Raw genomic sequence first — 14,864 nt, 5'->3', positions numbered from 1 at the left:
TACAAAAATCATCTTATTATATGGCACATGGAAATTTTAATTACTCCTCTTTGTCTCAGAATTTCACTGATTGCCAAAGACCTATGATAATCTGGGAACATATAATTTATTCAGCATCTTACTCTGAACACAGTTAATGAGTGTCTCAGATTCACCCTCATTAGAAGGGTTTTCTCCAAAAGACTGCTTCAAATTTTAGAATGAATTTTGCCATCTTAATGGCAATGTCTATATTAATAAGAGATATAATCTAAAAAGAACATAGGAAAACAAACAAAAAACCAACCAGACTGTCATTTATTAATACAAATTTATATAGTGGCATATACTATTGGAGAAATGAGAAATTCATAACACATAAATTCATATTGGAAATACAAAAATCATTTGAGAGTCAAGAAATCAGGTTGACAGCACCACAAATGTTTACTCAGTCTGAGCAGGTGTGTAGTATCCAAGAATAACAAATACCTATAGCAGACTGAGACTGAATATCATAAGACTGTGCAAACACATTCCAACACTATTTCCCACCCAACAATAGAATCTGCAGGAGTCCTCTAGGAGGCCTGGGGTACAATAAAAGGGCAGCAAGGCAGAAAAAATGGTACAGACCATTCTTTCTTTTAACCTTCACAGCCAGCATATAAAAGCAAGTAGTAACCACTGAGAGTTGTTTGTTCCTTCTCACTTGAAGGCAAGATATAAAAGGTTAGTAAAACACACACAAGGCATTAGTGAGCAAATCAGAGAAATTGAAAGCAGAGTTTTGACTGAAATATAATCCACATTAGTCACCAAATTACTTGATTCCTATAATGAAGTATGAAACAAACCAAATGAATAATTCTACATCAAAGGGGTATATCTCATCTCCACATCTCTTAACACTATTTAACAAGTGTGCATCCACTAGAGAAGTACTGGCATTCAATAACGTACATTTAGTGGGGTGAAAGGCAGAAAGAAAGGGAGGCAGAAATACTGCAAGGGCTTTCCTTTCACACACAATTTCCTATCTCACTCTTGCCCTTGTCATTTCAGACCTTGTACGTGGCGGTTGCTGGGAGCACTCTGGGGATCAGTCTTTAGTCCTTCCCACTCTAGCTTCATTCCCACCTCTGCACTCTTCCCATGCAGTGTCCTATTCAGCAGTAATGGAAGGGTGTGCAAGAAGAATATGTGGGCAAATGGAAAGGTGCTGCTTTAACGTGTAAGCATTCTGGCACTTGGAGCAGTTACACAGTTACAAATAATAGGCCAAATGGAAATTCACTCTACAAATTAGCATTAGCTCTCTAGGTTGTTCTGGAGATTCTGTGCCTGGCTGATCAGCTCTCCAGCCATGAGATACCAATTCTGGGTATCCATGAGGCTGATACAGGAGTTCTGCCCTGAATTACCCAAGCTGGTCTTAAGTAGCACCTGACCAGTCAGGAGTTTCAGACTCTGGGCTCACCCCAACTCATTCTCTCCTGAAAACCTGACATTTATCTCAGAATGCTAAATTAGATTTTGCCTAAATCTCCTGTTCTGGATGCCAATTCATAGTCTCATCTCCTGCTGATACATTATTATGAATTTTCTGCTCATGCTTCCTTAGGACCACCACCAGAGTCATGCCTTTGTAAAGCCGTGTTTCTTTCCTCCAAGAAAAGGTTATCTCATAATCCAAGTAGCGAAGATAGTTGTTTTCCTCTCTCCTCTCTTGTGATATTGCCACCACACTCTCTCACTTCCCCTTCCTAAATTTACTCCCCTATCATTCACCCATGACACTATTCATTCATTCATTCAACAAACATTTCCGGAGTGCTTGTTACATGCAAGGCACTGTTGAAGAATGAAAGGCGCGGCTCACAAAGGTCCTACTTTCAAGGAGCTTGGAGTCTCACAGAGCTGCCTGGAACCTTTCACAGTTCATCCTTTCTAGCTTTTAGTAGCGAAATGTTACTAGTTTGGAATGTTCTCAAAGAGCTTGAGTCATTCTCATACAAAGATTACACAATGTGAAGGCTCTGTTATTTGCTTGGTGACTATGGTGTGCCATGCATCAGAAGAGGACATGTCTTTTACTCTCGAACAATGAAATTGTGCCTCCAATTCAAAACAACATGGCATGCATGCTTATGTTTCCGCCAATAAGGCAGAAACAGAAGAGAAATAAAAGCAAGCTGTGTGTAGCCTACACAAAATAGTTAAGCTGATGCTTGAACACTAAATTATTTTAGAGCCATGTGTTCATGGTCTTGTCATGTGCTGATGGTAAAAATAATTGCCTGAGCTACCAGAAAAGAACCCCTCAAAGAGAAATCCCTGAAATACTGCACCAGGAACAGTGCCTCTGTCTGCTGTGTCACACACAGCAAGGAGAATCAGCATGTATCTGTTAAGTCTGATTTCACCCCAACCTGGGCTTTCTCCTAATTTGCCTTATTCAAATGAATCACTTACTTTCCCAAAGCACTAACAGAATAAAAACCCATACCTAGCAAAGCACATGGGATTGTCTGTTACAGGAACGGGCAAAGACTGGAGTAGCAGGAAAGTGTGGTGGGTTTTCTTTAAAGCATTTATGGCAATGTTGAATTAAAAGGCCATAGTACGTTGATCCTGTTTTGCAGAATCCTTGGTCAGGGAGGGATGTCTCAGTGCCACGTAAACTAGTTGGGAACAAAGACACCTCCCTGGGGTGAAGGGCATCACTAATGTGCTCTGATATGCCTGCCAGGCCCCTCCTTAACTCGGGTTTCAGTCTCCCCCTTTGTAGGAGGGAGTTCTCTGTGGCTGAGGAGGCGGAGGCTCCCGTGGTTTTCAGAGGATTTTACTTAAGCACATTGAAATCCCCAGGTAAAAAGGGCTCTGGAAAAGCAAAGTACAATTAGAGGCCAAGGAGCATACGCTGTCAAGTGAAAATCATGAGCAAATATATGTGTTGTGTCGATTAGCAGAATTTTTAATGGAATCTGGGTGTCAGCAGTTCATACTCTGCTGTCTGGGGGCTCAGGAAAAGCCCTGCAGGAGAAACCTGGGGCTGGGGGAGGGTACTAAAGTCCCCGTACCTACTTCTTCTCTCTGAGATCTGCCATGGTACACTACCCAGTCCTCTCATCTCCATCTGCTAACCTAATTGTTCAACTCCTGTCCTGATACTAAAGTACTTGTTTTCTAAGACCAGCCTTACAGAAGAAGCTGTGTACAGTTGTTGACACTATTAAAGGGATCTACGGAAATAACTGTAATACTCTGGGGGTCTCAGTGGTTCTTTGTTGAATGAGGTAGCTCAGTTGTGAGTTGATGCATGTTATGTGTGCTGTCTGCCACTCAAAGCTATAGTTTTCCCTTTTTTATCTGCGAGATTATAAAAATACCAGTATTCCCCCCATTTTATAAAAATGATTTTAGAAAAAAATACACATAGGTCTCCTCCATTAAACTTCTGTTCCATCTTGTAAATTGTTGTGAACTCTGACTTCTAGATTCAGTCTTTTGACTTTAGCACCTTTGAACGTGTAAGCCGCCTCAGGCTCGCTCAGGATGTTGACGTTCCGCACAGTGCAGTACTGTCTATTCACATTCTTCTCCACCCGGTCCGGGTGCCTCTTGGGCACTTCTACCTTGGTATTCAGAGGATATTCTTCCAAAATGTCTTCTGCGGGCTGCTTCTTCCTCTGTTTCTGGCATTTCCTATTGATAAAACAAGCCACCAAAAACACCAGAAGTAGAAGCATGATTGCAGCCAGGGCGCTGCCAATGGACGCCCCAGTCTGTGACAGGGACGCAGCTACCGCCGGCTCTTGCATCTCCAGATTCAGGGACTTCATATTGGTGCCATTCTTGACTTGGTCTCCTTCATTGTCATAGATGAGGGAATCATCAAGGGTCAGCTGGCCATTGGGCTCCACCAGGTCCCTTCGGTTGCGTCTGAGTGGAGCTGTGAGAGAGCGCTGGACCCGTGGCCCTGAGATGGTGTCAGGGCCAATGATGTAGATGACCTGGAGATACCACTGGTGTCCTGCTTCCACCTGCAGGGGGACAAACCGAACAAGTTGTTGTTGCCCACAGACCACCTCTGAAGAAAGGAAATGGAAGGATAATTGCCACTATATGCCTTGATAGATAACTGATTTCCAGAAAAGCATGAGCAATGGTTGGTGTCTACTAATACATAGAGAACTGAACCAAATATAGGTTCTATTTTATTTCCAAATTAAGATGATCTTGAGTCAGCTATTCGGATTCTTTTTTGTTTCCCTATGTGTATGTGGAATAGCCTAAGAAATTATCTTTCATGGTCTCTTTAGCTAACTGAATGCTTATATTTTTCTGTCTTTATTGATAGCAGTGAAATAATAGCATAAAAACCACATTTATTTACAGTGACCTTCAATTATGTGTTATGCCAATTTACTATTTATTGGTGAAGTTCAGTGAAAATGGAGTCATTCAACAAAATATTCACTAAACATATACTCTGTGCATAATACACAGATACGTGACAAACATTTTCTAAACACTTTCTCGATCAGGCTATATCATCAAGTATTTTATCTCCCCCTCATCTTCCTCCATTAAAATGCTTCATGGTTTTGAAATAACTTCTGAAGCATGATAATAGTTCTGAAGGGTCATAGATTAATATTTAGAGACAAAAAAAGTGAAATTTGATCTTGAAAGTTCATGTTCATTGCTAAGACTTAAGGTATTTGTGTTTATCAAATAGTAATTCTTGCTATTCTAAATTGCTGTATTGTATTATGATTTTTTAAATGTTTTTCATATGTCCATGAAAATCAGCTGGGCTAACATAGAACCAAAAAGGGATGCAATATAAAAGAAGTTAGGAAAAACTGGAGTGTCACATGCAGCCATGATGTGCACAATGACAAGTGACTATATGCAAAGTCAATCATTGTATCATTGTTTTGGTCTACTGGGGATACATGTGAAAATTTTGGGTGGGTGATAAGCTTAACAATAATAAGAAAAGATCTGCCAGCAAGAATGGCAGAATGATGAAGAATCCAGAGATGTTGCAGTCCTCCTCCTTTTTTTTTTTTTCAAGCTTTAGAGTAGACTTGGTCTTAAGCTTCTGTTCTTCTCACCAAACTCACCTTATAGAGTGCATCTACTTTTAGAGTAAATCCATCCACACCTGGCATGCTACTGATCACATGGAAATCAGGCAACTCGGAGGCAAAGTGAGCCTCAAAAGGCACATCATGGAAGTACTTATCAGTTACCTCTGGCTGATTGCGGTCCTAGGATTTCAGAAAAAAAAAATGCAAGATTTAGAAAGATGGTTCCACTATATTGGTAGGTGGCAGTGACTGGAAGGAGAAAAGTACTCATCACTCCTGGCTTTAGGTTGGGTTGGGAGAGTATGTGCTGTGAAGCCCTCTCCATAAGTCAGTGGCTGCCTGATATGGTTTGGCTGTGTCCCCACCAAATCTTATCTTGAATTATAGTTCCCATAATCCCCATGTGTCATGGGAGGGAACCAATAGGAAGTAACTGAATCATGGGGACAGTTACCTCTATAATGTTCTTGTGATAGTGAGTGAGTTCTCATGAGATCTGATGGTTTTTTTTTTTTTAGACGGAGTCTTGCTCTGTTGCCCAGGCTGGAGTGCAGTGGCACGATCTCGGGTCACTGCAAGCTCCGCCTCCTGGGTTCATGCCATTCTCCTGCCTCAGCCTCCGGAGTAGCTGGGACTACAGGCGCCCGCCACCACACCCGGCTAATTTTTTTGTATTTTTAGTAAAGACGGAGTTTCACTGTGTTAGCCAGGATGGTCTCAATGTCCTGGCCTCGTGATCCGCCCACCTTGGCCTCCCAAAGTGCTGGGATTACAGGCTTGAGCCACCGCACCCGGCCCGCTGATGGTTTTTTAAGAGGCTTTTTCCCCTTTGTTCGGCACTTCTTGCTGCCGCCATGTGAAGAAGGACGTATTTGCTTCCCCTTCCGCTATGACTGTAAGAGGCCTCCCCAGCCATACTGAACTGTAAGTCAATGAAACCTCTTCCCTTTATAAATTACGCAGTTACAGGCATGTCGTTAGCAGTGTGAGAACAGACAAATACACTAACTCTGGGAACCCACCGTCCTTTTCAAAAAGGACATGTGGTGGCTTTTGTGATCTCAAAATGCAAAAAGTGGGATATTCTAGCCCAATAATTCTCAAGTTATTTGGTCTCAGGACCCTTTACACACTTACAAATCAAGGACCCCAGAGAGTTTCTGTTTATATGACTTATATCCATCAACATTTACTCAGTTAAAAATTAAACCTGAAAAAATTTTAAGCATTTACTTATTAATTCATTTTAAACTGACAGTAAGAAACTCATTACGTGTTAACTTAAGTAAGATATTTTTTCGTGAAAATACCCAAATTCATTCCCTTCCCCAATAAAGAGAGCTGGCAATGTTTTACATTTTTGTAATCTCAGGGAAAAAACTGGATTCTCATAACTGCTTCTGAATTCCATCAGCTGTGATATGCTGTTTTGTCTAAAGTGTATGAAGAAAATCTGGCCTCATAAAGCTATGTAGTTAATAGCTTTTTCAAATAATTATGGCTTTTTTTTCCCTTTTTTTCTTTGAGAAAGGGTCTCGCTCTGTTGCCCAGGCTGGAGTGCAGTGGTGCAATCTTGGCTCACTGCATCCTTGACCTCCCAGTCTCAAGTGATTTTCTCACCTCAGCCTCCCAAGTAGCTGTGACTACAAGTGCATGTCACCAAGCCCAGCTAATTTTCAAATCTTTTTTTGTAGATATGGGGCCTCCTTATGTTTCTCAGGCTCATCTCAAACTCCTAAGCTTAAGTGATTCTCCCACCTCAGCATCCCAAAATGTTGGGATTACAGGCAGGAGCCACCATGCCCTGCCTCTTTTTTGATACTAAATCAAGACTTGGTGAGTGGTTATTTTTTAAAGATTCGTTACAATGTGGAATCTGAAATTTTATTGATAAACTTTTTAAACTCTCTAAACTCATGAGGGAATAAGTGTGAAAAAAAAAGAGTCATCATCATATTATTTTGAAAGTAATTTTGACTCTGTAGACTCCCTGAAAGAGTATAGGGACACTCCAGGTCTCTGAACCATACTCTGAGAAACATTGGCCTAGAGTTTCCTTTTCCAAGGACGTCAATAGAAGCTTGTCTTGTTATTCACCGTAACCACCACCTATGTACTAGTATTTAGCTGATCTGAAAGAAACAACAACACAAACATATATAGAGTAGGAAATATCAAGAGTGAGCTCTATCTACTTTAGGCAGAAGTCATAGCTGAGGAAATCTGCTCAAGTGTCTGCTCTTTAACACTAATAGTGAGAATTTAGCATACCAACAGCAGGAATCTGTGTTTTAGGTGTTTGTTTGGCTGAATGCATCCATACTGGGGCCCTTCATTGTAGATGGTCCCCGTGGGATCAAAGAAAGGCACATAGCCATCCTTGCCCGTACAAAGATAGACTTTCTCCAGCTGGAGTTTGTAAGCAGAATTAAGATTTTGTTCTGGATTCCAAAGTACTCGGCCATAAAGGATTTGACCTGAAAAAATCGAAAGGCATTAATTAGGTCAGACTTTAAGATGAAAGAAAAACAAATGTCAAGGGTTGAAAGGGGTTAAATATGCTCCCTTAGAGTGAAAAGCACTTTTCTATGAAGAGCTCCATGATTCCATGTGCCCCTAAAATACTCATTCATTCATTTATTGCTTCTTTTTTATTCTTATTTTCTTTTTTTCTCTGAGTTTTCTCAGAGTTTTCTTGTTGGGAACATTTATGGCTTCTTTTTTTCAATAAGCATTAATTAAGCATTTAAGGGAAGCAAAGTATTCTGTTATGCACGGGGGATACCAAGGTATGTGAGATGCAGTTGAGAGGATGGAAACAAACGCACAGTGATTGATTAAAATAGCTCACATTTATCAAACTCATATTATTTGCCAGGTACTGTACCAAGTCCTCTCATGTAATAACTCATGTAGTGTTCACAATTTTGCAGATGAGAAACTTGAGGCACTGAGTGGGGCTAAGTGATTTGCTGAAGGTCACAAAGCAAGCAAACGGTGAGGGTGGGATTCCAAGTCAAGGTACTACGCTCTCAAACCAAACCACCACAATACTTTATTAATCACCCAAATGCTATACTGTTACATTCCACAATAGAGGAAGGTATGTCATGTTAAGAGAGCATGAAACCAGGTACAGAAGTCTGCCTAGGGAATGGTATGGAGGGTTTCAAGAGACATGATATTCGAGCACTATCCTGAAACACAAGTAGGCGTTTGTCAGACAGTGCATTTGGGGTGGGAGCGAGAGGCAGGAGAGAACATTCTAGGCCAAAAAAAAAAAAAAAATCCATGTACAAAATACTGAATGCTTCAAGAATGTAAGCCCTGGTGTAGGCTGTTTCCTATGTGTCGGCTATGGCACCAAGCTCTTTACATGCAACTAACTTACTTAATCCTCCCAAGAGCCCAAAATATAGCTTCAATTATTATTCCCATTTTTAAGTAACTTATCCAAGGTTCCACAGCAATGATGTAGTGGGAGGAGGATTTTGGAATTAGCACAAATCTGGCTAATTCCAAATGCTCATCCCAAACGTTTACTATGTGGTGCTAAGTAAGTCAGTGTGACAAGAGTGGAGGGTGTGTAGAAGCTCTGGCAGGAGAGGCTCCTGGGGAGATAGACAAACCGTGCTGAGGAGGCTGGACTTGAATATATAAGTAACAAGAAACACTGGAAGGTTTTAAGCAGAAAGGTAATAACACACTTGGGCCTTAGAAACATGGCGAATGGGTCAAGGACAAAGAGACTTAAGTCACAGAGACCTGGTAGGGGCTATTTTAATCCTCTAGTGAGAGACAGGCACCTAAAATATAGCTGTGAGGCAAGAGGATGAACTCAAGAAATGTCTAGGAGTCAGACTCCACTCATCTTAATGATAGATGGGACGTAGGATGTAGGAAGGGGAAGTTGAGGATAACCCTGAGATTTTTGGCTGGGGCACATAGAGGATGGTGATGCAGTCAGTAGGGTAGCAGATGTGGGAGTAGCATGCTTGGAAGGAGACAAGTCCAGACTTGGGCAGCTCTAGGTGTCTGAAAGACATGCTCCTTGGAGAGCTTCGGTAGTTTCATATCTGCATGTGGAAACATAGAAATGAAGCTCAGAGAGATCCAGGATGAGGTCAAATCCTATGGAATGGCCACAGAACAGTAGGAGTGTAAGAAGTTCAGAGTAAAGGGATGGCCCAAGCCATGGAGATGACCAGAGGCAGCACTCAGAGTAGGAATAGACTGAGCCAAGCATGGAATCTGGGGACACTAACACGGAAGGGGCAGGGGATGGAGGCTAGGGACAGGAGAGTGAGAAGGAGTCATCTGAGAGGCAAGATGGTGTTGGGTGAGGCTGATGCAAAGGAAACCCAACAGGAAAAAACTGCCAGAATACATCAATTTGGTGTCATTGACAAGAGAAAGATAGGATAGAATCCAGCCTGTGGAAAACAGATAGAGAAGTGACCGTGAAGTGAGCCATTTTCAGCAGAGAAAGCATGATGGAGAACACACATGTTTGGCATCCTTTTGAGACTGAGAGGCAATGGGATTTGAGGAAATAACTGACCCAGAGTTAGACAATGTGCTAGAATCTGGTCGGAAACACCAGTCTTCTTACTACTCAGACCAATGCTTTTCCATGGCATCACACTGCCAATCATTACAGTGCCAAGTGTGTGATTTGATTTCGAAGCAGCATGAAATGGGCCTGTACCTAGATTCAATCCTGGCTGTCCTGGAACCAACCCTGGGGGATCTTTACTGGGGTGCTGACTGAGAGCTTATGAGCAGAGATGCCAGTCCGGTGACTTACCAAAAGCTTCTCATATCCAGGCAGAGCCTCCTTCTGCAGGTGGAGGAAGCAACTCACCTTTTGAAAAGGCTCCTTTGTAATCCATTTCTGCCAGTGACATATCAGATGTATTGGGATCCATTAGGAACACCTTCTCATTATTGCAGAGCTGAAATTCAGTGTTAAGTGAATACACAACTGGCACAGGGCGGTTGGTCTGCTGGAATGCAATGGGTATCAGGAATCTAAATGCAAGGAGAAACAAAGAGCTCTTTGAGAGCAGGGTCAGCTTTGCATATGTCATTTGAGTCACCCTCCCTTCCCCACCCTCCACAAGATTGTGCACAGAGCTTTGTTGTGGGCACTAAATATTCACTGAATAAAGGGATGTGTAAGGTAAAAGGACTTTATTTGGTAGTTATTTCTTTTGAACAGAAATAATTAGTCTTAAAAAATAATTAGTCTTTAGGCTCTTTGGTATCCTTTGCTTTTTTTGGCCCTTTCACTCTGGGTGCTCCCAAAATTGCTCTTTGACTTCTAAAGTGCTCCCTGCTTTGGAGCCCAGCTAGATTTCTTCCCAGAGCTGCATGCTCTGAGGCTTTGACTCTTTCGACCTGATCAAAACTTTATTTATCGCATGTCCCACTTTCAGGACTTGCTAGGCGATACTCTCTTGCCTTGCTCGGTGTGCCTACCTCCCCAGCCTTCTTCCTGAGCCCCTTCCTTCCGTGTCTCCTTCTGGCAGATAAGCGCTCCCCAAGGATCAGTTCTGGGACCCTTATTGTTCTCCCTCAATAACTTCACCCAAGATGATCTCAGCCTTGTCACTGAGTGCATTTGCTATCTCAAAGGTAGTAATGCCAAATTTAACTATCTAATCCAGATTTCTCCTCTAAGCTCCAGAAACATGTATCTGGCTGTCAAATGGTAGCTCTACATGGCTGTCAGATAACCCAAACTCAGTATGCTCTTCCCTTGCAAACTTGCTCTTCCTTCTAGTGTTATTATCTCAGTGAAAGGCAAAAAAAAGAGGTGCCAGCCCCTTAACTGTTCTCCCTGGAGTCACTATTGGTTCTGTCTAGGCCATTCTACATCTATCATGCAATGGATGAGCCAGTGTCATTTTCAAAAACTCAAATTTGCTTAATATTCTTCAGTGGTTTCCCACATCCCTTAGAAGGAAGAGCAATATTTTTGCCACGACCTGTAAAGCTCTGGCCTCTGCCTATTTCTACAGCCTCATCTCCTGCTACTCTTCCCCTTCCCTCCATTTCTGGCATCTAGCCAGACTGGCCTTCTTTCAATCTCTTGACCAGCTCTCTACTCCATGATCTCTAGTGCCCCAGGGCTCATTTATTCAGCAAATATTCACTAAGCGTATATTATACAATAGACATCGTTCTAGTAATATGAATTCATCTGTGGACAAAACAGAAAAACATGATCTCAGGGAAGTTACATTCTAAGGAAGATAGTAAGCAAAATAAATAAAAAAAAATAGCATGCTAAAAGGTAACAGGTGATAAGGAGAACAATTAGGCAGAGAAAGGGTAATGCTAGAAGGAGGTTCAACTGGAAATTCTAAATAATATGGTCATGGGTGTAAATTGGTGCAGCCATTATGTAAAACAGTATGGAGCATCCTCAAAAAATTAAAAATAGAACTATTACATGACCCAGCAATCCCTATTCCTGGTATATACCCAAACAAGGGGAAATCAGCATCTTGTAGAGACATCTGCACTCCTATGTTCATTGTAACATTATTCACAATAGTTAAGATTTGGAAACAACCAGTGTCCATCAATGGATTAATCAATAAAGAAAATGTGGTGTATATACACACAATGAAATAGTCAGTCTTAAAAAAAATAAGGAGATCCTGCCATTTGTGACCACATGGATGAACCTGGAGGACATTATACTACGTGAAATTAGCCAGACACAGAAAAATACTGCACAATTTCACTTACATATGGAATCAAAAAAAGCTGATTCGGGTGGGAACAAAAAACTCCAAAAGCCGGATATATAGAAACAAAGAGAACAGTGGTTACCAGGAGCAACGAGGAGAGGGATATGGGGAAATGTAAGTCAAAAGGTGCCAAGTTGCAAGGATATTATGTACTGGACATATCCTAAGAGAGTAGATTTCAGGTACTCTTATCATACACACACAAGTGTGCATGCAGGTAACTACGTGAGGAGATGGGTATGTTAATTTGTTTGACTTTAGTAATCATTTCACTATGTGTATCAAAACATAATGTTTTATACCTTAAATATATACCATAAAGAGAGAGAAAGGAAGAAACTCAGTCATGGAAGGCCTCAGTGAGAGGAAAACATGCAAAGGCTTGAAACAGGCAATGGAGTAAGACATGTGGCTATGTGGAGAGGAAGCCTCCAGGAAGAGGAAATGGCAAAGGCAAAAGGTCTGGGGTAAGAGTGTGCACAATACATTAGAGGAATGACCAGTGGGCCAGGGTGGCTGGAGAACAGTGAGGGAGATAAGATCAGAGAGGTAACTTGGGACCAGATCCCATAAAGCCTTAACTGTACTGTCAGGACTTTAGGGTTTATTTAAACTGTGGAGTGTTTTGAAAAAGTGAGTGGGGTTTGCTGTGCTAAGAAGAGACTACAGGGTGGCTGCAGGGGACTTTGTTAAGAGGCTATTTCAATAATTTAGACAAGTGATGATAATGGTCCTGACCAGGGCTTTTGCCAGGTGGGCAGTGAAAATAATTGGATATTTAATATATTTGAAAGGAGAGGCCTAAAATCCTTGATGACGGTGCCAGAATAAGAGAAGTCTCAATGATATTGTTAAGATTTGGGTGTAAGCACCTAGAACAGAGAGATTGACAAAGTTTTTCTGTAAACAGCCAGATAGTAAATATTTTAGACTTTGTGGGCCATATGGGGTACATGCACAGATACATGCTGGTAGGTCCGATGCACAGATGTAGGTATGATGATAGAAGCTTGCATAAGTTCTCTTCTGATTTCTTCTGTTTCCTCACTCCAACAGGGCAGAAAGGTCACCAGCTGAAGGTGACAACAGGGGAGAAGCAGCAAGTTTGTGGGAAGGAATAAAATACACGAGAGGAAGAAAAGGCCTACAATAAAATACAACAGCCCTTCATGCTAAAAACTCTCAATAAACTAGGTATTGATGGGACATATCTCAAAATAATAAGAGCTATTTATGACAAACCCATAGCCAATATGATATGGAATGGGAAAAAGCTGGAAGCATTCCCTTTGAAAATCTGCACAAGAAAAGGATGCCCTCTCTCACCACTCCTATTCAACATAGTATTGGAAGTTCTGGCCAGGGCAATCAGACAAGGGAAAGAAATAAAGGGTATTCAAATAGGAAGAGAGGAAGTCAAATTGTCTCTGTTTGCAGATGACATGATTGTATATTTAGAAAACCCCATTGTCTCAGCACCAAATCTCCTTAAGCTGATAAGCAACTTCCGCAAAGTATAAGGATAAATAATCAATGTGCAAAAATCACAAGCATTCCTAGACACCAATAACAGACAGAGAGCCAAATCATCAGTGAACTCCCACTCACAACTGCTACAGAGAGAATAAAATACCTAGGAATCCAACTTACCTTTAAGCTGATAAGCAACTTCCGCAAAGTATCAGGATAAATAATCAATGTGCAAAAATCACAAGCATTCCTAGACACCAATAACAGACAGAGAGCCAAATCATCAGTGAACTCCGACTCACAACTGCTACAGAGAGAATAAAATACCTAGGAATCCAACTTACAAGGGATGTGAAGGACCTCTTTAAGGAGAACTACAAACCACTACTCAAGGAAATAAGAGAGGACACAAACAAATGGAAAAACATTCCATGCTCATGGATAGGAAGAATCAATATTGTGAAAATGGCCCCCAAAGTAATTTACAGATTCAATGCTATTCCCATCAAGCTACGATGGACTTTCTTCACAGAATTAGAAAAAACTACTTTAAATTTCATATGGAACCATAAAAGAGCCCATATAGCCAAGACAATCCTAAGCAAAAAGAAGAAAGCTGGAGGCATCATGCTACCTGACTTCAAACTATACTACAAGGCTACAGTCCCAAAACAGCATGGTACTGGTACCAAAAGAGATATATAGACCAATGGAACAGAACAGAGGCCTCAGTAATAACGCCACACATCTACAACCATCTGATCTTTGACAAACCTGACAAAAACAAGCAATGGAGTCCAGTTTCAGTTTTCTGCATTTGGCTAGCCACTTTTCCCAATGCTATTTATTAAATAAAGAATCCTTTCCCCATTGCTTGTATTAAGTCCAAATTCCCTGTATCAGTCTTGATTTTGTATGTGTGTTGTAGTTCTATCGCATCCATATGGAGCAATATAGGGGATCCAAGGTTAAGCCTGGGGCGTCTGCAAGTAATAATCTCCCTGATGTAAGGCAAGGACCCCCAACTCTGAAGCCTCAGTATCCTCAGCAACATTCTTCCTCTGCCACCTCCCACATTTATGCCACACAGGGCCTGAGGACAGCGTTGGTGTCCTCCTTGATCCTTTCAGCCAGTTTCAAACCATTGTTCCTCTCTCTCCTTAAAAAATCCGGAACCTACCCTGGAGAAACTCTTCTTACACGTGTGCACCAAGAGATATATATAAGAATTTTCTTTATAATAGAGAGAAAGCCAAAGGGAGTGGTCAAATACATTGTGGAATTTTCCTACAATGAATACCTTAATGCAGTGAGCAACAAACTACAGCTACATGAATCAACACAAATGAATCAACAAATGATTCACTGAGTGAAAAAAAAGAGTAGCAGAGAGAATTCATGCAGTGTGAAACTTATATACGGTGGTTCCCCCCTCATTCATGGGTTTGCTTTCCTCAGTTTCAGTTATCCAAGACCTATCATAGTCCAAAAATATTAAACAAAAAATTCCAAAAATAAACAATTCATAAGTTTTAAATCATATACCATTTTT

The 14,864-nt window shown here is 41.2% G+C and overlaps 1 protein-coding gene across 5 annotated transcripts in view; it reads right to left on the bottom strand.

Moving 5' to 3' along the window:
• Positions 1-279: 279 nt before the first annotated feature.
• FRAS1 (Fraser extracellular matrix complex subunit 1) overlaps positions 280-14,864 on the bottom strand; it is a 477,046-nt gene continuing 462,461 nt past the window's right edge. For all 5 annotated transcript variants that reach the window (XM_054554107.2, XM_054554103.2, XM_054554105.2 and 2 more), the window contains 4 exons: positions 9,946-10,112; positions 7,353-7,558; positions 5,115-5,261; positions 280-4,025 (listed from right to left, as the gene is read on the bottom strand). In XM_054554107.2, the coding sequence (XP_054410082.1) occupies positions 3,432-4,025; positions 5,115-5,261; positions 7,353-7,558; positions 9,946-10,112 (1,114 nt within the window). In that variant the 3' untranslated portion in view covers positions 280-3,431. The remainder of the gene's footprint in view (positions 4,026-5,114; positions 5,262-7,352; positions 7,559-9,945; positions 10,113-14,864) is intronic.

This window comes from Pongo abelii, chromosome 3 (genome assembly GCF_028885655.2).
Source record: "Pongo abelii isolate AG06213 chromosome 3, NHGRI_mPonAbe1-v2.0_pri, whole genome shotgun sequence".
NCBI lineage: Eukaryota > Metazoa > Chordata > Mammalia > Primates > Hominidae > Pongo > Pongo abelii.
This window is presented reverse-complemented; position numbering and strand designations above follow the sequence as displayed.